Source organism: Macrotis lagotis, chromosome 2, assembly GCF_037893015.1.
Source record: "Macrotis lagotis isolate mMagLag1 chromosome 2, bilby.v1.9.chrom.fasta, whole genome shotgun sequence".
NCBI lineage: Eukaryota > Metazoa > Chordata > Mammalia > Peramelemorphia > Peramelidae > Macrotis > Macrotis lagotis.
Window position 1 is genome coordinate 70,675,296 of NC_133659.1, and position 25,332 is coordinate 70,700,627.

Below are 25,332 nucleotides of genomic sequence, written 5' to 3' on the forward strand. Positions count from 1 at the left end.
CTTAGACAACATCTACACTCCTTATTTTTACAGATTGGGGAATTAATCTACAGAGATATAAAATGAATACCCTAGGTCACACAGGGAGCAAGTTGTAAAGCCAGAAATTGAATTCATGATCTACAGTTACAAATACAGTGTGTTTTTTTCTGAATCACCACAGCATTGCAATCATTTTGATATAGTCTTATCATAAGAACTAAAAGATAGTGATTCCTAACATATAGTAGGGACCAACATAGTTCTAAGCAATCAATATGGACCTCAAAGATAACTCTAAGCAAGGTGGAAGGAAGTCTCTCCTATTAAATGGTAAAATATAAAGAGGTCTAGATTTAGAAGCAGAAAACCAGGACTCAAATTCTCACTCTAATGCTTCCCCCCCCCATGTCCTTAGTTAAGTCACAACATTTAGGATCCTTGGTTTCTTTATCTAAAGATTGGAAATAGTAATGCCCATATAAACTACTCTGCCTCACAGTTTTATTATGAGAAAAAAAAATTGGCCAACCTTAAAGTATTATGTAAATGTGAGTTATTCTCTATGTTGATACAAGAAAATTATGTTTTAGTGAGTAAAATAACTTTCTCTCCATTCAGTCTTACTTTGAAGCTCACCAATCTTTCTCAAAGACAGATCTACAAACAAACAGATTCATCTCTGGGGGCTCTGAAACATACCTCGAGATTTATTATTGATCCGTTTCCTCTGGTTACTGGAGGTATGAGACAGTAGGGTTGCCTGTTGGTGGTTGGCATCCACAGGGCTGGTGGCAATGATGTTGTCTTTGTATTTGTTCATCAGGGACAGCTTGGCATTGTCACTTCCTGAGCAAGGAGAATCAAAGGCATCGACTTTCATGGGAGAAACCAAAAAAGTGTAAGAGAGCAAAGAAATTCACTTCCATAGAGTAGTGTCAGATATTGTTTAAATGCAAAACATTTAGAGAAAGCAGATGCTTACTCCACAGATGCAGATAGCACCCTATACTTTAGCAGGATTCTCCGTGAGTTGATGTGACTTTGGTGACAATCATTTTGGTGATGAAGTAGCGATGGGATAATAGATAGAACACTGAATGTGGAGTTAGAAGGCTTGAGTTTGAGTTTGACTCAGAATCTTAATACTTGTGTGATTCTGAGCAAATCATGTCACTTGTTGTGGACTGAGATTCTTCATCTGTAAGAAGGGGTTGAACTCAATGAACTTGAACATCCCTTTCAGATCTAAATCCATAATTCCATGATCCTTTCCAAACCTAACTGATCCTAGAATAGTCCTTGAACAGAAAGCAAACATTTACTAAGCAATTTCCCCTACCCATACCCAACCTGGCCCCAGTGTAGAAGGAAGTCTTCTAGCTACAAAGACCAAAAATAAAAATCACTGCTCTGAAGTAGCTTATGTCCTAACAAGGAATGTTTACATATAAATTTGTTTCTCTGTGTGTGTGTGTGTGTGTGTGTGTGTGTGTGTGTGTGTGTGTGAACGGTAGTGGGGATATATAAGTAGCTAAGAGGAATCAAGAAAGGCTTCAGGTAGAACCTGAGTAAGAAATGTCCAACCCACAGACTGACTTTTGTCTGATTCTGTCAAGACAACTACAGGTGGGACTCAAAATTCAGTAAATCTAGGAGCTTTTTATTTAAATGTATGACCAAAGCTGTAGCAGGTTATATTTGGTTCCCCATCACTGATATAGAAGGAGATTCTTCAGTTGAAATTTGAAGGAAATAATGAATTTCAAAGTAGGGAAGGGATATGAGGAGAAATTACATTCCAAGATTAGAGGATAACTGATGAAAAGACATTAAAACTAGAATGGAATGTCACATGTGAAGAACAGTGAGAAGATCAGTTTGGATAGATCATGGAGTATAAAGGAAAGTAATGTAGAATGAGACTCCAAAGGTAGTAAATGACTGAATTCAAAACAGAGGAGCTCACATTGATCACAGAAGTAAGAGAAGACAGTAGGGTTCATTGGGTAGGGATGGTTGGTGAAATGATCAGACCTGAACTTTGGGAAAATTACTTTGGCAGCTAACAGAAGATAGACTGAAAAGGGAAGAGGCATAAGTTAAAGAAACTAATGAGGAGGTCATTGTAAACGTCTAGGAAATTGATAATGAGGGCTTGAAGTAGAGAGAGTGGAGAGAAGAGGTGGAATGTGGGAGACATTTAATTAGAAATGCAAAGATTTGGAAAGTGATTGAATATGTGGGGTGAGGGAAAATGAAGAACTGAGGTTGTGAACCTCTAAGACTAGAAGAATGGTGGTGCCCTCACAATATAGAGATAGATTTAGGGGGTAAATTAATGATTTATATGTTGGACATTTGAAATGAAAACTGGATATCCAGCTCAAAAAAATACCAGAGGCATTGGTGATTAGGGACTGGAACTTGGGAGAGAGAACCAGAGAACAGAACTTGATAGGTAAATTTAGGAGTCATTTCCTTAGTGATAAAGGCCATCAAGTGAAATAGAGAGAGCATTCTTGCATCTGTGCTCGAAGGTCAATTAACTTAGTTGGTCTTTGGAGAACTTCTACTCCATCAAAGTGGTCTACCATATTAGGTCACCAAAATAAGATTCAGGGGCTGGGACACCATAAAGAATGGAGAATGAAGCTCTTAAAATGGAATGAATAAAATGAAAATTTATTATGGATAGTTCAGTATAGTAGAAAGGACCTGTGAAAGGTATAGCATCAAAAAACCTGGGTTTGTATCTTGACTCAGCTATTTACTAAAGTGGGAAGAATCTCTTAACATCTCCAGACCTCAATTTCATCATCTTTAAGTTGTCTTAGATATTGTCTAAAATCCTGTGATCTTGTTAAAACCAAAAATTCATTAGTGTGGCATAATGGATGCAGCATCCTAAAAGATATTTGATTTGATTTCATTTACTAGTTAATTGACCTAAAATGAGTCATTTAGCTACCCTAAACCATAGTTTTTCCCATTTGTAATATGTACATAAAACAGCACCTAACTCACAGTGCTTTGTAATCCTCAATGGCAGCTAGCTGGCCCAGTGGGTAGAGCACTAGCCCTGAAGTCAGAAGGACATGAGTTCAAATTTAGCCTCAGACATTAGCTGTATGACCTTGGGCAAGTCATTTAATCTTGATTGCCTCGCATGCAGGGCCATCTCCAGTCATCCTGACCCATATCTGGTCATTAGACCCAGATGACTCTGGAAGAGAGAGTGAGGCTGGTGACTTAGCATGGCACCCTCTCTCTCAAATCCAATTCACCTGTTTGTCATGGCATCACCTCCCTGATGTCATGGTCTTCTTTGAAAATAAAGGAAAAATATTCTTATTATTTGTAATCCTCAGAATGCTATGTGAGTTATCATCATTGTTACATTACTCCTATACACAGTACTGTGGTAGGCACCTGAATACAGAAAACATATGAGACATACTCTCTACCTTCACTGAACTTTTTAAAATTAAAATCTAATGGGGATTTTAGAAGGAAAAGAAGATTTTCCTAGGGAAAAAAGATCTACATACATAAAACAATAAGGAAATACAGCAGAGGAGCATGTAAAGTGAAAAATTCTTAGTAGCTTCCCTAACAGAAAATCTAGACAGTCCTTTGAGGCTTATTGTCCTAGGAATTGACTTGCCGGGAATTTATGGTTTCTGGAGGTGCCCAAGAGCTATGGATAAAATAAAATAAAGTGGGTAGGAAAGGAAGGGAAAAGTAAAATCTGCTCCTTTCAGGGCATCTTTTTGCATTCTTTGAGCCTCATCATATCCCAAACAATTTATTTCTAAGCTTCAGTTATCCAGTAGCTCCACAAAAGAAAAATGTTTGGCATGTGTCAAGCTGATACCTTTAACTCATTATTTTTCCTATAGAGAAACAATGCCCCTTAGGTCACAGATAATGGGATAAGAGGATATGCGAATGGCACAAGAGAAGCTTTTGCAATTTGTATAAAACAGAAGCCGAGAGTTGGAAGGGACCTCAGAGGTCATTGAGTCAAACCTGAACTTGATCAGAAATCCCTCCTATCTCGTATTCAACAAGAGGTCAATTAGCTTCTGCAGGAAGATTTCTGATGATGGAAAATGCACTTCTTTCTGAGGCAACTTAATCCATTAACTCTTTCAGGAATTTTTTCCTGATTTTTCTGAGATAAAGTCTTAAGATAGTGGCTAGTAATATGACAGAAAATGTTGTTCAAATTCAAATTCAACAAACCATTTCAATTCAACAAATATTTATTAGATGTCTGATATGAACAAGGTGTTAGGGATGCAACGATGAAAAATGACATAGTCCTTGTCCACAAGGGACTTATAATCTAGTAGGGGCAGATATGACATACATACATACAAATAAATATGATACAAAGGAGAATGCAAGATGGAAAAAGAAAAAGAGTGCTATAAATGTAGTAAATATTTATTAAGTGTACTGTGTAACACATTGTATTCATGCTGGGGTTAAAATGATACAATCCCTGCCCATAAGAGCATGGTAATCTAATAGGGAGATGAGATATATCACCACATCTCTAAGACAAGGTAGACTGAGATAAGTGGACAGTACAAATCCACCAGGAATACCTGAGTGATTTGGGGATATCTGGGAACAGCAAGAAAGACTTCCTAAGGAGGGACTACTCAAGTTGGACTTACAAGAGTCATTTTCATTCATGAAGGATAACAAAGATACATTCATTCTATATGGCTATATTTCAAACCAACACATATACAGTTATTTTTCTGCCTCTTTGTTTCTTAGCCAGATGTATGACCCATTTGAAAAAGGTTTGAAGAAACTTTTGTGTTTAATGTTGATTCTCTCCGGAGTTTCTTTGTCCGCATTTTTGATCCAGGAACAATTCTCAACATCATTGCAAGCGAGTTACTCTGCTTCCCCAATGGCAAGGAGACACTGAGACAGATAACCAGATAGACAACCATTTATGGAAATCACTGCCTGGAATGGGGAAGCGTGCACCCTCCCCCAGCTCCAGTAGGCTAAATCTAGAAAGCCTCAGGGAGCCCCAGAGAGACCAAGAACCATTTTCTCCTTCTCACCTGGTGTGAGGTCCATCCCAGACTTCTCATTGCAGCCCTGGAGTGAGTCCAGTGTCCGAGTCACCTGACTGGCAAAGTCTTCCCCACCATTCATGCATTCCCGCTGCAGGTGATGCCTCAAGTCTGTGATGTCATACTCATAGCCATCCAGAATGGGGGTCTCTCGAATGCTCAGAGTGCCACTTGAATTGTGGCCCTGCACCCGAGCATTCCTCAGACTTTCACGACCATGACCACCAATTAGAACTGACGGGATGTAGTGGATCTCATTAGCTGCCTCTGCACTGGCACTCTTCTGAGGTTGAGGCACCCGTCGCCTCTTACACCAGCGTCGCCGGGTATAAAGGATCATTACTAGACACAGGATGGAGAGCAGCAGAGCAATCATGCCCCCCTGAGAAAAGAAGAAAACAGACAGCTAGGAGGTCAAGGCCAAAGGAGGGCTCACAATCTGGCCATCCCAAAGAGAATTAATTCAAAAACATTAATATTTCAACCACCAAAATTCAACATTCACTCATTCACTTTTTTAATAAGCATATATCCAGTGCCGGCTGCATGCATAGCTCAACAGCAAGAAACAAATAGCTATAATTAATGCTTGAAAGAAAAGTAGGGTGGATGACTTGTGCATCATTCTATAAAGTAGTGTCTTAGGATCTTGGGTCTAGACCTAGAAGGAATATGTGAGCTCAAGTTCAACATTTTTTGTTTTCCAGATATGGAACCAGGTCCATGGAAGTTAAGTCATTATAGGGGTGTTATTTAGTTAATAAATGCCCAAAACAGAATTAGAATCTAAGTTTTCTTAACTCTTAAACAATTGAGTAGTGCAGAGAATAGAGCACCAGGCCTAGAATCAGGAAGATTTCAGGTCTAAGTCAAATTATGTTCAAATCTGGCCTCAGATACTTACTAAGCTGTGTGACCCTGGGTAAGTCATTTAACCTGTCTGCCTCAATTTCCTCACCTGTAAAATGGGAATAATTATAGCACCTTATCTCCAAGGGTCGTTATGAAGTGAGATAATATTTTTAAAGAATTTAGAACAGTATTTGGCAGATAGTAGATGCTACAGTGATTAAGAGATAGCTTAGGAATCACTGTATTGTATTTGGCCAAGAGTTCTAATTCTTTAATGGAATATCTACTTTAAAGTTGGTGGGATGGTTTTTGACCATTTGGAAAAGGGAAAAAAAGCAAGACAACATGGAATCACTAATTTAAAACTGTAGGAACATTTGAGGTCTTTGAGTCAAAACGCCTCATCTTATAAATGAGGGAAGTGAGGTTCAGAGAGTTTGAATGACTTTCCAGGGTCACACAGGTAATAAGCATCTGAGGTAGAATTCAAACCTGGCTCTTCCTGATTCCAGGTCCAGTATTTTATCCACTATGACATCTAGTTTCTTCTTGTTCCATTCTATTATTCCCTTCCAATTTCAATCTCTCATCTTCTTGTTCATCTAGGCACTAATATCAGAAAAGGTCGACAAATGGCAGTATCAGTTTGTCCAGATGAAAATGTTGTGAACTCTGGAGACAAAGGATCCCAGTTCAAATGCCACCTGAAATGCTTATTTCTTGTGATGCCCTAGGCAAGTCAGTTTACTCAATTGTAAAATAAGGGGTAGGGGTCTATGGCCAATTGTAGATCCTATCATCTACAACAGGGGAAATCTGGGAACTGGGAACCCCCAAATGAGGAGAGAACAGAGGGTTCAAATCTTTTCATTGGTAAATTGTGGCTTTCTCAGGATAATCCTCTCTGAATCACACAGTAAAAAATCATAATATCTGCCTTTTACTTCCCTATTTTTGACAGAGGCTAGAGCTTTTTAGCTCTGGTTCTCCTCTATCTCAGTGACTATTACCTCACATGCTAGCTAAAAGTGAATACCACTGTAGTCTGCCAGTGCAGGGATGTAGCATTGTGTTAAGGCTGAACTGTCACCTCTGACATCTATCCACAGCCAGGTTTGGAGTAATGGCCTTGTAAGCCCATTACAGTGGAGTATTAGGCAGGCATAAATCTTACCTTCTGCAATCTGTATTCCCTTCCTTTATTTTGGTCAATATTATTCCCAGCCTGCTTCATTAGGCTGGGATGGGCCACAAGGTTTAGTTCTTGACCTTGGACTTCAATCAATGCCAGCACATCATACAGACTGTAGATGAAAAACCCTATTAATTCTTAGCTAGTCCACCCACTGTGAGCCAGGAGATTATTCCCCTCAAATGTATTAAGGGGGCTTTTTCCAGTTTCATAATAATTATGCCTTGAATTTACAAAGCTCTTTTCCCCACAAGCCTCCCCATTTATCTTGCCTTACAATATCACTGTGCAGCAAAGAAGAACAAAGTTTAGTTTCAAACCCATTTTAGAAGAAGGGGACAAAGGCACAAAGACAGGAAGCAATTGAATCAGATCCAAAGTGACAGGTCACATTAGATGATTTGTCAGTCATAGACACAGGGCCAGCCCCATTCCCTTAAATTCTATCTCAATGTTATTCCCACTAAACTAGACTTTGAAAAATTCTCAACATACCTTGAGCTGTTACATTTCTACTACTGAGCTCTGATTTTTGAAAACTACTTCAGGAACTTGTTTTCTTGCTGAATTTCATTTAGTTTCCCTACTTTTTCCTCAATCTACAACTGCAACAGGAGGTTTTCAGTTTACAAAGAAGGAAAAATGATTTGACCATGAGAGGTTTTAGACATTGGAATAGAGATGGATCATCTTCACTAGAGAGCTACAGAAATACAACAAAATCACCATCTGTTGGGAGTGGCTTATATTGCCATATTTCTTTTTTATCTACCCTTTTAGAGTAAGAGTTTCTTGAGGACAGGCATAGAACCATTTTCCATCATTTTATCTCTGTCAAGATTGATTAAATGTCCACTTATTATGTTAGATTGGCAATTCAAAGACAAAAAAGAATTGAACCTTATCCTCAAGATATCTTACTTGCTTTCTATATCCAGCAATTATCACCACATGTTGTAAATAGTTAGCATTTAATAAGATCATAGGATTGTAGATAAAGGGGTCACACAATCCAATATTTTTATTTTACAGCTAGAAAAATTGAGGCCCAGTGAAATCAGATTTTTTTTTTCCCAATGGCACAAAGGTAATTAAATGACAGAGCAAAGATTAAAATTTAAATTCAACTCTTTTGACTTCACTATACTGCAGTGAGGGTAGCTAGGTGATACAGTTGCCTGAAATTCTAAGGTACTTAGTAACTACTGCTATATGTGTCTCAGTTTCCTCAACTGTAAAATAATGGCTTACCAAGGAGGTTGTGAGGATCAAAGAAGACAAAATTTATAAATTTCTTAGTACCATGCCTTTCTTACAGTAGGTATTGAGTAAATGTTTATTCTTTTCCTTCTCACAGAAGAGCTAAAAGAGACTAATTATATGGGATCAACTGATTCAATCCCCCCTATCTTACTAATGAGGATCTAGAGGCTCTGGTCAAGAACCTTGTTCACAGTCAACAAAATACTGTGTCTAAACCAGGACTCAAACCCATACCTTTGTGATTTAGGTCAGGGATGTCTCTACTATACTCCTCTTGTCAAAACAGGAGAAACTGATGACCCCTCAAAAATCCTTTCCAACTGTCCTGACTTTCAGGATTTTTCACTCAAGGTTAAAGGTTCCATCATGTATGAACAAGTCAACCTCACTCCGGAGAAAAATCAACTAAAAAATTTTACCAAAAAACCTCTGCTAAGGGCAGTATCTCTAAGTCCAGTCAATCATATCATAATTCCACAAGAGAGTGCTAATGACATCATAAACTGAGGATCTTAACCTTTTTTGGGTCATAGACTCCTTTGGGTGACCTGACTTAGTGAAGCCTAGCAAACTTTTCTCAGATTAATGTTTTTAAATATAAAATGAAAAGCACAAGTTTAATACTATAACCGATTCTATTGAAATAAAATTATATAAATTTTAAAGAAAAAATGTTCACTGGATCGCAGGTTAGGAATCAGAGTTTTCCTGTATACACAGAACACACACATACACACACACATACACACACACACACACACACACACACACACACACACACACATAAACATAAACACAAACCTTTTACCTCAAAGAGACAAGATATGTCACAGCTCAAAAAGCATGTCACTGATAGAATATGCTTAGGACCATCTTCAATGAACAATGGGTTTTCTTTTATTAAACACACTCAGATACACATAAAAGTATAAAAACCTGAAGTCAGGGAATAAGGTGAACTATCCACACTGTAAGTTCTTTCTGTTAGAGGGAGAAACAGGCTCATTCTATATCACCAAACATACTTGGTTTGATCCACTGTATGAATAAATCTCAGCCAAAATGACGTATTGTTTAATGGGGCTGGATATCCCCAGGCTCATCTTAAATTTTTCCTTGTTCAATTTATACAGCTCTGACCTCTAGTTTTCACTTGGGAATTCACTAAGGAATGAAATTGGACTGGGAACTCCTTGAGAACAGTGACTGATGTTACTTTGCCTTTGTTTCTCCAGAGGTTAGTTCAGTGGTTGGGACATAGTAGGCTTTTCATAAATACTTATTGACTTGACTGGACCGGATGATACTTTCCAAATCTCAGAACTGACAGGACATTTGGATACTCATTGTCTGGCTCAGGCAATGTTTTTGGCTCTCCTAATCTTGTTTCCATAAATCAGCTGTCTTTGCTGCTAGTCAGCTTTGTTGTCTTCCTCTGAATTCTCTCCAAATGGTTGCTGCTTTCTAGTAACAAGTTGCTCCAAAATGAGCTCAGGAGTTTAGCGGAGAGTCCCAGTACAGCCATATGAAATCAGACTTCCTTGCTCTGAATCAGGGATATGCTTCCTTAGTTTTTGAAGTTTCATTTGCTATCAGGTTCCACACTGCATTGAAAAATTGGATTGAATTGACTGGCATCCCCCTTCAGGCTTCCTCAAAACCACTCCACACTGATTCCCAGAGCCTGCCAGGTTTGACTAATCCTATGAGCATGTGACTTGGAGATGCAGTGAACAAGCACCCTATTGTGAGGACAACAGAACTACATCAGTGGACCCAAATGTTGGCCCAACCACCTCAATGGACTGCCTCAAAAGGGGCTTTTCTAAGCATAGCTCCAATTTTTAAAAAAATAAAATTTCATGATCCAAGTGTATTTATAAGTTGAACTTATGAAAAACCTATGCAGTCCAAGGCACCATGAGTCATGCGAGCACCTACTCTGTACCAATCCTTGCTGACATGGATTGCAAGCACTAAGAAGGACTGTGACAGCTAAGTGGTACAGTACATACTCAATGTGGAGTAAGGAAGCCCTGAGTTCAAATTCAACCTCAGACATATATCACCTATATGACCTTGGATAAATCACTTAATCTTTGCCTCATTTTCCTCTTCTGTAAAATGATGATAACAGTAGTACACATCTCCCAGGATCATTCCTGCATCACAAGGTTATTGTGAACATCAATTGAAATAATACGTGCAAAGTGGTTTGCAGACCATAAAACATTCTGTAAATGCTAGCCCTGATACCATATGGGTGCAACTTTGATACAGTTTTTAAAGCAATGATTCTTATTTGTTCAGTCAAAAGAGAAAGGAGAGGAGGAATAATCATCAGATCTCTCTGGTATGCAAGTATTCATCATAAGCTTTCATCTTAGAGATGAAGAATCTGCCCAAAGAGAAAGACACCCTTTGCCATTATTCTTTTTATTGCTGGTTATTGTTATTATTAATATCCATATCATTAATATCTAACATATAAATTTATTTCATATAACTTTCCCAATAACCCTATGGAGTAGATGCTATTATTCTGATCCCTGTTTTACAGATGAGACTACTGAAGCTGACAAGGTTGTGATTTACTCACAGTCATATAACCATTAAATGCCTGAGGCACCATTTGGACTCAGGTCTTCCTGATTCCATGTTCAATGACCTATTCACTTACTCTAGAGTTATAAAGGACTTCCAAGAATATCCAGTTCAATATCCTTACTTCACAGAGGAAACAAAAGCAGGTGAAATGACTTGTCCCGGGTCATGTTGCTAATGAAGAACAGAACCAGAATTCAGTGCCAGGTACTCTAAGCCTAAAGTCAGTGTTCTTCCTATTCTACTAGGCAGCATTCCATGCCAGGGCAAGGCCATATGCATAGTTTGGTGTAATATATAATCTATTAGTCTTAAGCGTCAAAAGGACTTGGCCTTAAACCCTATGTCAGATGTTTGTATGCAGTTTGTAATGGAATTACTATCTAGTAGTACTCTATCTCTCTCTCTGCCCTAAACATGGGTTAGGCTAGTTTTCATCTAAAATATAGGAAAGTTGGGGTTTGATTGGCCTGGGAGAGGGGCAAGGTCCAAGTGGCATCTGTCTTGGAGAAACTTCCTAGAAGTCCTTAGTATAATAGGTAAAGCTTCACAATGTATGACTAGCATAAGAGAGAACCTTGAGGGATTGGGGCAAGAAGGTACTTATCTGAACTGATTCCAGGTTGGCAACCATGAAATTAATCAAATGATATGAAATCTGGAGAATAAAGGATTAGAGAGAATCAAAGCTCTTCTTCTGGGGCTGGTTGGTTGATGTCCACACTCAAAAAGTACAAAAATAACATAATTTTGTCAAGTCAAGGTATGATAAGTCTGACTATGCCTGATCAGACCAATATGAGCTTGGAAGGTTCAACTGAAGGTTAAGAACAAGAAGCATAGATGAATATTTGGAATGAAGATGTCTCTAAATTTGCACATCTCACTTTTCTTTAGAACTACTGCAATTCTGCTTTGTTCAAAGAACATGGTGCTTTTTTGATGTGGGTATACCACGATGGGCAGTTCTGTGCCAGGGTCTGCCATGTTTCACAAGCAATTCAGGACCAATGGAGGAATTTTACCAATGCCTTTGATAATGTAAGGAATATCAGTACCCTCAGAGAGATCATACATCAATCACTATATGCTAAATAACAAGTTTTATCCCATTACAATAATAACAGAATTAGAAGAGTAGATTTATGCAATCTGGACATTGGAATGGTAATGCTATGTCTTACATCTCATGTAATACCCCTAATGAAGGACAAGATAGCTATTTCTACCCAATTAATCCCCCTATGTCAATCAGAGCAATTATCTCTCCCAATTTGTCCCCAATAAACAAAATGATACTGAATTCATTTCAGAGCAAAGGACATGCTTCTAAGAGTAGGTGCCTCAGTATATACCTGAATACCAAAGTCATGTGTCTAGCCTCTCAGAAGTCATAGAATTAATGCCACCCTCTAAAAAAATGACTCTCTGGTTCAGAAGTTTCTTATGTCCAATCTCCAGGAAGACTTATCTGATAAAAATGGACTGCTTTTGTCCATGATTCTGACTGACCTCATTGGTCCTTCCCTAAATCGTGAGATCATTACTTCCTTGGAGGGTTCCATAAGTTCTGGAGAAATATTTCAAACTCTTTTCATTAGGCAGACTTCAATATGCGGATCAAGGGATGGTATTAATATGGTGTATTCTAACACCATGGAGCAGATAAAACAATCACTACATTGCTATGTTGAATATATATATAGGAAGGCAATCATCTAGATAGGGGTAGCTAGGTGAAACAATGGATAGATTTCTGGGTCTGGAGTCAGGAAAACCTAAATTCAAATCTGTTCCCAGAAACTTATTATATATTATGTTATGTTGTGCTGTGTTGTGTTAAATATTATATTATATATATATATCATATCATATATCATATTATGTATATAAATTTATATATATATATTTATATCATATAACATACATCATATATATCATATCTAATCACATAAAATTATATAACATATTATGTCATATTGTGTCATATTATGTCATATTATATCATATTATATCCTATTTATCCTATGCTATTATATTATATTATATTATATTATATTATATTATATTATATTATATATAACCTTTAACAAATCACTTAGCCTGTATTTTCCTCAGTCTCCTCTATTATAAAATGAGGATATTATGAAGAGCAACTGAAATCATATTTATAGAGTGCTTAGCACAAGGCCTGGTCCATGGTAAGCACTAAATAAATGCTTATTTCCTTTTCTTTCTCTTCTCTAGTGTACTTAATTGTAATTCAGAGTTCTTGGATGAAGGTGAAGGAAAGTCCTCATTTAACCCCTTTGAAGGAAAAAAACAAGTCCTCTTCAGAGGTCTCTAAGGGGGAAAATAATTGGTATCCTCTTGATGTGGCTTTCAAGAAGAAGGCTTTGTTGGATAAGCCAGGGAATATATCAAATGGATATTGGAAAAGCTTCAGTATCAAATTGAAGTACTTTACTATGGATGAACCTAATGCATGATAAATGCATTGAGATGTTATCACCTGACTGTGACCCTGAAGTTTCCAGGTGTCATTCTAACGTATCATCACCCTCTTGCACCAGGAGACCCATTATGATCTGCAAAAAAAATGATATCACTAATCATGTGAACCAGTTTATTGAGATCTAAGACTCAATTCTTCTGAAGGAGAGAAGAGAAACCCAGGATTTCTGCCTTTTGTTCTCTTCCTCATTATTTTTTTTTCCTTTTTCCTTTATGGTGACTCCTGTGGAGGGAACTATATTTTTTTTTCTTCATACCCCTTTGTACTGCTGCATAAGCCAGATGAATTAAACAGTAAGCTTCCCAAAGCATTTAAAAGAGATCTTCAAGAACATCCTTAAACTCTTGTTGCCATGAAGTGGCATGTGATTGGAACTCATATCTACCAGGGTGTCCTTCCTCCCTCACTCTAATACAGTTAATATTTTCCCCCCCAAAATGCATCAATGCTATAACTTGATTAGCCCATGGTTGGGCAAGGCTGAAGCAACATTTTGGTTGACTTAACTTTGCTGGTTGTGTTGAGGCAGTTTTCCAGGCACCATAGGACATTAAAAAAAACATAAACACATAGGGTTTAAGCATTTCAGACTTGGTTGACATCCTAAGACCCTGCCCCACTAATATTTTTCCATATGAAAATTGGGTGGGCCACATCTACCTGAGATAAATAGTACTATTTTCTTCTCAATGCTATGCAGACAACTGTTCCTGTGGCTTCAAAGAGTAATTAGGTTATTTTAGTTAGGTAATACTCCAAACATGAGGATGTCCTTACTCAAAAGGGGAGGATCTGATAGCTCACCCAGTGAAAAGAGGGGCAGGGAAAGTAGTATTAAGGGGATAAGGAAAGATGTGGTTAAATTGGACAAAAGGGAAGGTAAGATTCCCCACTCTTCTCAGCCTCTAAAATGAAGTCATAGTCTCTTTGGGGACTCTAACCCTCACTTTAGAGACCAGTGATATATAGGCTAGGAGATATACCCATCAATCTCAACATCTTTTTCAAGTGATCAGCAACTCTAAGGGTAAAGAAGCAAAATCTACAAAGTGACAAAAGTGTCCAAGGACTCATAAGGCTTTCTTGAATGCTTAAGAAGCATACAAAAACAGAAAACTAAGATGAGTTTTATGTATATGTATGCGTTTTATGTATATCTGCCAGAAGAACCATGTGACCAATTAACAGACTCACCCTTGTAGTAACCATAACCTAAAGAGAAGAGGGAAGTTTGGATATAATTAAGGTTTCCTCAAAGCAACTGGACAAAGAGAATTCAAATTATATTCCTAATGGAACTGAGAAAACTGTTGAAGAAAAACAGCAAATCAACAAGGTTGGTGAGTAATGTCCCCTATTTCCTCTCCAAACAATGTCTGTAGGTACCTAATAGAATCAATACCTCTCTTTATCTTGTTTCTAGACCAAACTGGGGAGATAGAGACCCTTCTCATTCCCCACAAAGTGCTTGTTCATCATTTGAAACACAGTCTAGTATATCGCTAGTGCAATGCCATTCAATCCAATCTAAATAATTTTAAAACTTGGGGCGGCTAGGTGGCACAGTGGATAAAGCACTGGCCCTGGAGTCAGGAGTACCTGGGTTCAAATCTGGTCTCAGACACTTAATAAGTGCCTAGCTGTGTGGCCTTGGGCAAGCCACTTAACTCCATTTGCCTTGCAAAAACCTAAAATAAAATAGAAAGGAAAGGAAAGGAAAGGAAAGGGAGGGGAGGGGAGGGGAGGGGAGGGGAGGGGAGGGGAGGGGAGGGGAGGGGAGGGAAAAGAAAAGAAAAGAAAAGAAAAGAAAAGAAAAGAAAAGAGAAAGAAAAGAGAAAGAAAAGAAAAGAAAAGAGAAATAAAATAATAAAATAAAATAAAACTTGCTCGCATTCATAAGAGGAAGTGAACTTGCTCGCATTCATAAGTGGAGGTGAGGGCTAAGTGTGGGCTAAAGGCACTGTGTTAAATCTTGCTGATACAGAGGCAAAAATATTAGTCACTGCTATAGAAGAGTTCACATCCTAATGGTGAGATAGTACATGAACAATAATGAATAAATACAGGGTCATTTAAGGTGGGGCAGACAGATCATTAATAAAGTTACATCTGAACTTAGGCTTGAGAGATGATAAGTCTTCTGAGAGTACTTCCAAAGGTTGAAATGAGGATAAGATACCTAGGTGTTAGTCAGTCAGCATTTATCAAGGCCTACTCCATGTTTGATATTGGAATCAGGGTATGAGGGAGAAGACTTGGAGGACAGAGATGGAATATCTAGGATACAGGAGAAGTAATGCATAATAATGTGAAATAAGGTGGAAAAATTAGGTTAGGGTCACATTATATGGCAAAAGAGAGAGAAGATTGCATTTTATCTTGAAACCAAGAGGAAGTCAATGAAGGTTTCTGAGCAGGAACTGGTGCCTTAGAAAGATTATTTAGCAGCTGTTTGAAGTACAGATTGGAGAGTGGAGAAATTAGAAGAAGGGAGAACAGGTAGAAGGCCATTAAAATAGTGTAGGAAAGAGGTGATGATGATGAACTGAGCTAGAGGAGGGACACTGTGCAGAAAGGGAAGGGAGCAGATCTGAGAATTGTCATGAGACAAACTCATCAGATCTTGGAAATGACTAAGGGGGTAGAAGTAGTGAAAGGAACAATGAAAGAACAATTGAGGTGATGAATCTGGATGATTGAGAGTATCAGAGTATCCCTACCAGAAATAGAGCAGTTAAAAGGAAGAATGGATTTCTGAGAAAATATGAACTACCATTTTATATATGTTGAATTTTAATTGCTGTTAAGATCTCAGGAGGACTATGTCCTGTAGGCAGATAGATGGGCAGCAGGGGAGGGTCATTGAAGTTGGCAATAAAGACTTGGAAGTCATCCCCAAGGAGATATGGTATAAATGAGATAACTGAAGAGATCACAGGGGGAGAACCATTTGTATGATCTCTAGTCAAATCACTTGCCTGCTTTGAGACTCAAATTTTGGGGGGTTTTTCCCCACCTGTAAATTCAGAAGACTTGATGCTCTGTAAAATATTTTACGGTTCTAAAATCCCATGATTCTAACTTTGATCCCTTTCCATTTGGGGACTTCTCTCATCTGGTAAGCTATGACTTAGTAGGAAAAAAGGTTGGCTAATACTGTAGACCCTGCTTCGGAAGTCAGAAAACATAGACCAAGGAAATCATGGTATTTATCTATTGGGAGTCAGCCTATCAACAGACCATTTAGCAAATGACTGTTTCAAACCTTGGATAAGTTTATCCACCTCAAGTTACATTAGTAGAGACTTTGAAATAAGATGGGCTGATAGAAATCCCAGAGCCAGGTACCACTCCTTTGACTTGAGAGGATTCTAACTTTGCCACAAATGATGGTATGCAGCCTTGTGGCGCAGAATGCTCTTATTTGTTAATACCTCCAGCCCCTCCCCTAGTGGAGGACTAAAAGATACAAGGCAGGCATATTAAGCAGCATGTTCAAATTATAAATTATTAGGAACATTAACTCCCCTTGGGGGTTGACTGTAGTCCTTAATCGTGTGGAAATGCTTTCCAGTTGCCACGGGCCACCACGTTAATTAAGAGGCCTCACTGTGCGCTCTGGGGTTTCTGACATGAATTGCACATCCCACTGGCAGGAGACAGACCCTCCCCGCCTGGTTAACCTCTCACTGGGGCATGGTGATGCAGCTGCTTTTGGATTCTGCAAAACTTTCCCCTCCTCCATCATCCTCAAACTCTAACTATCTAAAGAAGAATGAGGAAGTCCCAATCCCCACCTCCCAGGTGACCTCAAAAGAAAAATTTCATCCAACTGGGTCCTTGATGAATCCATATTACAGAACAAAATTGGGGCAAATAGACTCCATGGATGCCCTAGAACATGATGCCTGACCAAAGGCTGAAGGTTTTAATCATAGTTTCTTTATTCCCTTTCTTTTCCCAGGTCTAAAAGCTTCATCACATCATGTCATATCCCTTTTCATTAACCTGAGAGATTATTCTTTAGTGTTTCAAGGAGATTTCTGGAGTTTTGCTTCATTTAAAGAGAATCTGAATAAAGATAAAAAGGCTGCAGAGAAAAAGAAGGGTTTCACATGAGCTGCTTCTCAAGACTTTTGCTGGGGTTTCCTTTTTGTCCTCGGAATGCTTCTAATCCTACACTCTTCCCTTTGTCAGACTTCAAACAAGGTTGAAACAGCCTTGGGCAAACCTAAAGCACATTCCTATGATCAGAGACCCTTTGTGATCATTTGTAGAAGGGTATTGTCTTAATAAAGTGAACAAAAACCAGGTAGAGCAATGTGATAACTAGTTCAGGGGAGAATCAACTTAGTTGGTATTGAATCTGCAAGGCTTAGTATCCCAGTGGACACCAACATCCAAAGGGTTGGACTCATTTTTAGCAAAATGGTTGGCCCAGAGAAATCAAGTACAGCAGGGTTCCTCTATCCCCTCTGGCTATGGCTAAGAAGGTAGGAAGCTGGTACATAATGAGTGTGCTGATATATATGGATGCCAACTCCATACACATCTGCTAGACCCCAATCAGTAACTGGTATCATTTGCCAAAGGCTGGTCCCAAATATATGCACACAAGTCCATATCTGCATGAGGGTTATGTACATGTGTGTGAGTGAAATCATACATAATATGGAGACAAAAGTGGCACAGAGAGTGCCCCAAACACTCTCCAGGTCACTACTGCTGCAGTTAATGGGTAAAGCACTGGGAAACAAACTCCATCTATTGTTTCTGTGTTCCAACCCTTTAAAATTTCACAAGCCAAGCATGAAGCCAACAAATAAATACCTCCAGCCGGATAACTGCTCAATGCCTTTTCTTGGCCTCGTTCCCTGCCTTCTTTCCTCTTTGTTTTTATGCAGTAGGTGATCTTGATAAAACAAAATAATAATAATAATAATCTGCTCCATTAGGACTAAACATTAGGGGAATTATTGAACAAGTAACACAAGAAGCAGCTGGCCCAGGATACACTAATGACCATTAGAGTTTAACCCTCTTTCATTTTCACCATAATGAAGAAGTTAAACCCCTCCTAATCTCACTTTCTTCTTCCCTCTCAAGCAGCTAGAAGAGGTAGATCCCTGAGTGAAGAACTGCCTCCCTCACTGAGCCAAGAGCTCTGTGGGTGGCAGCTGAGACCAAGTGAATCAGAATCATCCAAACCAACAGGTATCTCCTAAGAGCTAGGTACCAAAGAACACATACACAGAAAAGGAGAGCTGATCCCTGCCAGGATCTTCTAGTCTAGCTCCCTTAGGAAGAAACCAGGTCCTTCTGCGTGTGGGACCCTTACCCAAATTATACCACCTAAGAGACAATGACTTTCTGGTTGCTTTTTGACAAGATTGTATCCATGGAGTCCCAGGAGCATTCCAACTGTGTATGAAAAGTCTTAACCCAGTATTTTCCCATATTCTATCAGTCATACAGTGGTAATGAAAGCCAAATATGTTATTTCGTTTGCCATGAGACCTAGCATCTACTAAGGGTATAATAGAATCCTCAGTAATATACAAATGAGTTCATCAAAGTACCTAAGAATCAAGGAAATAACATATAAAAGAAAATTTAGACTATATCGACAATGCTGAGCCTGGGACTACAGTTCTGATATGACTGGAAAAGTTCCTCAGGATCCTAAAACTACCAAGAAGGGATATGGATTCTACAAGGTGCTATCATTCCTTAGATCTGAAACCTGATAGTTATCTTCCCTTGTACTTGGCTACATCTCCTATAGGACATAAATATTCGGTGTGAGAATAAGGGTCGGAGGCAAAACAAAACTATTTGCCCCATTACTCACATTCAAAAATGTAAGTTGATCTTCATAGGGAAACTGTTACTGACAAGTGTTATGGTATCTTGTAGACTCACACTTATAATACTATATAGCTCACAAGCAAGCCTCTGCTGGTGGAATTTACATCAACAGTCAGGAGGCACAATTAACTCAAAACAAAGGCATTCCTAAGAAGGAATAGAAAGAAAAATAGATATAAAACATTCCCCTCATAAACCTAGGGCATACTTTTTCTACAAACGTAGTGTCCATGGGAAGAGTGGACACAAACACAGAGACAATCGATAGGACCTCAAAGTCCTTTCTCTACTTTAAAATTTCATAAATTTAGCATGAAAGCAATAAATAAATTATTTAATGGCTTTTTTTAGTTTGTTTTGGGGGTTTTTTTCTGTTCTTCAGTCTCAAAGATCATGATATCAGGGATATGATGCCATGACAAGCAAAGGAATCGGATTTGAGTGAGAGGATGTTGTGCTCACTTTCTCTTCCAGAGTCATCTGGATCTGGTGATTACATATGAATCAGAACAACTGGAGATGGCCCTGAATGGGAGCCTATGAGAGTTAAGTGGCATGACCAAAGTCACAGAGCTAATGAGTATCAAGGCTAGATTTCAACTCCCATCCTCCTGACTCCAAGGCCAGTGTTCTATCCACTACTCCATCTAGCTGCCCTTCAATAATAAATAAATGAATGAATAAATAAATAAATAAATGCCTATAGCTAGATAACCTTGTAATGCCTAAGAAATCAACTGTCACTTAGACTGGTTATTTCAAGGCCACTGAATGTTCTAAGAAGAACTTTGCCAAGGTTACCACTTTTTACTATCTTATACCTAAGTTTTCCTTTTACCCTCTAACACTGGCCAATAGTTATAGATTTTTCTCACTGTTCCATAATCCCTTTCTTTTTCTGTTTATATTTCTCTAGACAAAAATCATTTCCTGCCTCTGCCTCTAGGGGATATAAGGAATGAGATGAGAAAATGGTAAGTTTATTGGAGGGTCAATGAATATTTCCAAATGTCTAGGCAATACTATAAATTTTAGGTACTCAAGTAAGAAGAGATCCTAAGATTGATCAAATATGTCACTTACCTTAATTATATGATCTTACAAAGAGAAATCATGCTTGTTAGTCATTATGTTATAAAATGCAGAGCTAATCTTTTTGAATAGTGTGCTTTTTTGTTGTGATTGTGACTTGAAATTCTCTTCTGGTTCTTTGGGTGAGCAGATCCTTAGACATTATTTTGGCTCCATCCATCTACTCATCTTATATGTGGTCCAGAATCAAAAATTACCACCTAATTGCAGTTTTTTTCCCTTTTCTTATTTCTTGATTTTGATAAACCATGAAGCATTCAGAATGGAGCACTCCTGGGCAACAAAAGTTTGAAGATATTATTATTATTTCCCACAATGCCTCAACAAAGACTTAGAGAGGGCCAATGTAGGAGAGAATCAGATTGCCATAGACTCATTATATAATTGGTTTATCTAGGTTAGTAAAGGTTCATTTCTCAGCACATTGGGAAAGATGGTTGAGTTTTCACTAATACAAGAAGACAAATAGTCCTACATACCAATCCATCACTCATTGCTAGAGAAGTTAGGTGAGGCTCATAAAAAGATACCAGAGAATCATGAAACAAGTTTGGACAGGATCTCAAAGGATTATCTAGACCAAGCTCATCACTGTGCAAGGGAGAACAGTAAGGTCTAGGATGATTTGATGATTTGTCTGAGGTTACTAAGTATAATTTTCACAGATGGAATTCGAACTCATGTTCTCTTATTCAAGACTCAGTGCACTTTCCATTGCAATTCCCAAAAGATTTTTATCTTCAGAACAAAAAAGAGGGAGGATTCTTTAAAAAACCATTCCTCAGATGAAATCTTTCACATCAAATGGACATTGTACTGGTGACTACATTGACTTTGGTGGAGACATCCTTGACTATGACTATAATTCAGCAACCAGATGAGATAATTCTGTTCTGAATGATTAATACATTGAGGAGACAGATTTAAGGACTAAAGAGTTTTTTCTATACATAAGCATGTCAGGAAAACAATGCATTGAAATAGCCTTTTGTTCCTCCATCCCTCCCACTCCTCAATTCTAGGTTTCACTGAAAACAATATGGAGTGGTGAAGTGCTACAGTCAAAATACTGTTTTATTGTGTCAATGTCCTACATGCCTACATTTTGTACATGTTGGACTGTCATGTGTCACAAGAGTAGTATTGGTCTCTAATTTTCTAGGCATACACTTTTTTTGTCTTTCCTTAGGGAGGGGAGGCTTTCCCAACCAGCCACCAACATAATGTTGCTAGATAGATAGATAGATTGATTGATTAATAAATAATAGATACACAGATCATTAGTTAGATTATAATAGATTCATGAATAGATATTGATAGATCTAAATATAGTAACAGATACAAACATACCCAGGGGTATATATCTGGAGTCATTTTGACCAGTTTTAAGTGGGTTGTTAAATTTTTGGCATGAATATTTTTACCTCAGAAATTGGTAAACACTACCAATCAGGGTTTAATTCATTTCCTTGGCTTAAGAAATTTATGAAGAAAATATTAATTTTAGTTAAAGTTGAAAGTACTGTTTTTGAAGAGCTGATAATTAAACTTTTATTGGAACACTACCCATATCAGCACATTATTTAAGGTTAATATGCATTATTAATAGAGAATGCCCAAGAAAATATCTTTTTGACTCTTAATCTTCCTGTCTCCCTCTTCGGTGAAGACTGCAGAAGGGTAAAAAGATGGAGAAACTGGGGGTTATTAGGACATTATTCTCCTGTAGTTTATATGTGGGAATACATACATACATACACACACACACATACATACATATGTTTACATATATATTCATGGATATATAATTTTTCACTGGGACTAATCAAGCACGAAACCCAGAAAAGTGGCCTGGCCTGCTCTGAGAATTTCAGGGAAATACTGACATTCTAATTAAGACAGGCTTCATTAAATCACCAACTTCAGCCTCAGCATTGCATGGTCTTCAGCTAATTATGTTCCACTGGCAAAGTCATTGTACAGTCTTCAAATCCTTCCCATCATTAATTACAAAAAAAAGAAAGAAAAAAAAGAAATCTCCTCCCTTTCTCCTTACTTCTTCTGTCTCCAGGGTTACTTGGCTTTCCAGGGATACTCTTTTGTTTGACTTTTTTAGGAGAGTTAGGGAGGAGAATAGGACAGGGAAGCAAGTCATACTTGTCCTCTGTAACTTAGGTACAGAATGCTATTTCTATGCTTACTTGCCAATCACAGAGGGGAGAACCTCCTGGCCCAATCCTGTGTCTGTGAAATATAGCAAAAAGTATAAAATCTGGAACTGGAACAAAAATACAGCCATTGGCCCAGGGCAGGTCTGACACTACACTCAGGCACATAAAATGACAAAAGGCTCAATTCCACAGGTATTGATTTTATTCTGACTGGCTGATTAATCACCACTAGTGAATCTGTAGGTCATCCTGATCTGGCCAGTGAGTCTCACATCCCACAAAGGCAGTCAGTGTCTCTTGCTTCCAAGGCAACTGGCAAAAAAAATCCCATCATCCATCCAGCCAATTGTATAATGCTACTCCGGAGGTGGGCATTTTTCCTGATCCCTACGAGGACAGTTCTTAGCCAACCTGCACATAATCATGGCTTAATTCAGAGCATGGTACCCATGGGAACTCAGTTCCAGAACTGTCGGTTTATAAAAGATTTGAAGGGGGGGTTGTGCTTTCATTAATGTTTTTTCAATTACTGTTCCAGAAAAGGGTGTGATAAGGACATGGGGCAGTAGGCCATGCTTGCTCCTGCCTTTTTGTTGTCCTTTGCAGCAGATGTCTTATCCATCCTTCAACATCCGTTTTTGGTTTTGCTTCATTAAGAATGCCTTCATGACCACTCTAATCATAAAGGTATGGGATTTAGAGCTTAAAGGTCATCTGAAATGATTTAATTAAGTTATCCAATACATCATGTGTCAGAGGCAGAAATTAAGCCCATCTTCCTGACTCTGACACTAGTTCTCATTAAACTGAATCTAGGATATGCAGTTTTTTAAAATATAGGTCAAATTTATTAGGACAGCAAAATGGCCATCCCCTTACTACCACATTTTCTCTAAAGTCATGTAATACTTCTTATCTGTAAACCAATTTATTACTTAATTTACCCTTCCTTCTAATTTTCATACTTGTTGATGCTTTACTCTCCCAAATTAGACTGTAATCTCCCTTGGATTGGGTACAATATAATATAATTTTTCTGTGCCTCTTAAATCACAACTAATCCAGTGTTAAATTCATAACAGATAAGCTATAAATACCAGATTTTTTTTGATTGATTATTAGTACCACTAATTAGTACCAGCAGGCTTGGAGGGATAGATGGCTATCATATTTTTTTTTAATTCTAAGCATTATTCAGATTAATTCTCAGTTCAACTTTAAAATATTTTTGGGAAAGTTGCTATCCTTTCTTCCTACTGGTCTATGACTATTTTCCATTGTTAACTGCTCTCATTTGCTATAGACCTCTCCTGAGAAAAACAATTACAATAGAGCAACATTAGCAGCAGCATCCTTTATAGGATTATCCTTTATATAGGACAAAAATGTTACAATAAAACAATAGGATTTATATTTTCCAGTAATATCTGTCCTGCTTCAAAGTGTTCTGAGTACTAGGAGTGCCTAAGAGTATTCATACTTACTATATCATTTTCTTCTTTGTCAATGATGAGCATTTTAGACATGATGGTCCAGGTGTAGGAATTTTGTCCATCCTTGAAATGAACTTAGAGTAACATTTTCTGTGTGACTCGAACAGACCTAAAGAATATTTCTCACCAATAGGCTCTAAAATGATTACTATCAACTTAAAAATACTTAAATATCCCCTAATAATAGGTACACCGTATAATAGAAAGAGTCTGGCATATAGAATGTACTTAATAAAGGTTTATTTATTGATCAGGAGTCAGCAAACAAGGATACTGACAGAGAATCTCAAAAATTCTTGGATGGAAAGGCTTCATTTCTATACAGTTTAACCCATGACTGAACGAAACCCTCCAATAAGACATTGTAAGACAGGTGGTCAAGAAGTTATTCAGTCTTTGTTGGGAAAACCAAGAGGAGGGAAATTGTCAGCTGCTCCCAAAGTCTAATTATTAAGAAGTTTTTTCTTTTTTAACAAATCTATATCTGCCTCCTTATAACTTCTACTCAATATTCCTTGTTCAGACCTCTAGAGGCAAGCAGAGCATGGTTAATACATCTTCTGTGGGGTTAATAGGCAATTAATAAATATATATCGATCAACTGATGGAAGTTATTCAGATACTTGAATATAGCTATCACCCATCTTGTTAGTAAGCACTAATATGCATGCACAGAAAGATCCACGATACACACACACACACACACACACACACACACACACACACACACAAACAAACAAACACACAGAGAGAGTTTTCCTTGGCTAATTATCCCCAGATACTTCATAAGGCATGACATCATAATATTTTAACATCCTGATTGCCCTATTTTAGATATTCTCTAGCTCATTCATATCCTTCCTAAATATGGCACTAGTAACTGAAACTAATACTCTGGGCATGATCTGATGTGATGGAGGACATAAGCATTATTTTCTCCTGAGTCTTGCATACCAACCCTCTGAATATGCAGAATAAGATGGCATTAGTTTTGAGAGCTTCTGTATTATACTGCTCACTCATATCTAACTTAACTCATTAAAATATCTCTTGTTAAGATTCCTCCTTTAGTTTGTATTTATGAAATAATATGAAAATTCATATTTATCCCTATTTACATTCAGATCATATTCAGTGAAATATTTTAAAACCCATCAAAATACTTTGAGATCTGGCTTTTTTTCATCCAATGAGTTAG

The 25,332-nt window shown here is 37.9% G+C and overlaps 1 protein-coding gene across 4 annotated transcripts in view; it reads right to left on the reverse strand.

Annotated features, from left to right (window-relative positions):
• Positions 1–25,332, reverse strand: part of ASTN1 (astrotactin 1) — a 494,085-nt gene that overhangs the window by 238,965 nt on the left and 229,788 nt on the right. For 3 of the 4 annotated variants that reach the window (XM_074222108.1, XM_074222107.1, XM_074222109.1), the window contains exons 3-4: positions 5,073–5,466; positions 682–828 (exon numbers count right to left, since the gene is read on the reverse strand). In XM_074222108.1, the coding sequence (XP_074078209.1) occupies positions 682–828; positions 5,073–5,466 (541 nt within the window). Of the gene's footprint in view, positions 1–681; positions 856–5,072; positions 5,467–25,332 lie in introns of all 4 variants that reach the window. The other variant, XM_074222106.1, reaches the window with a different exon arrangement.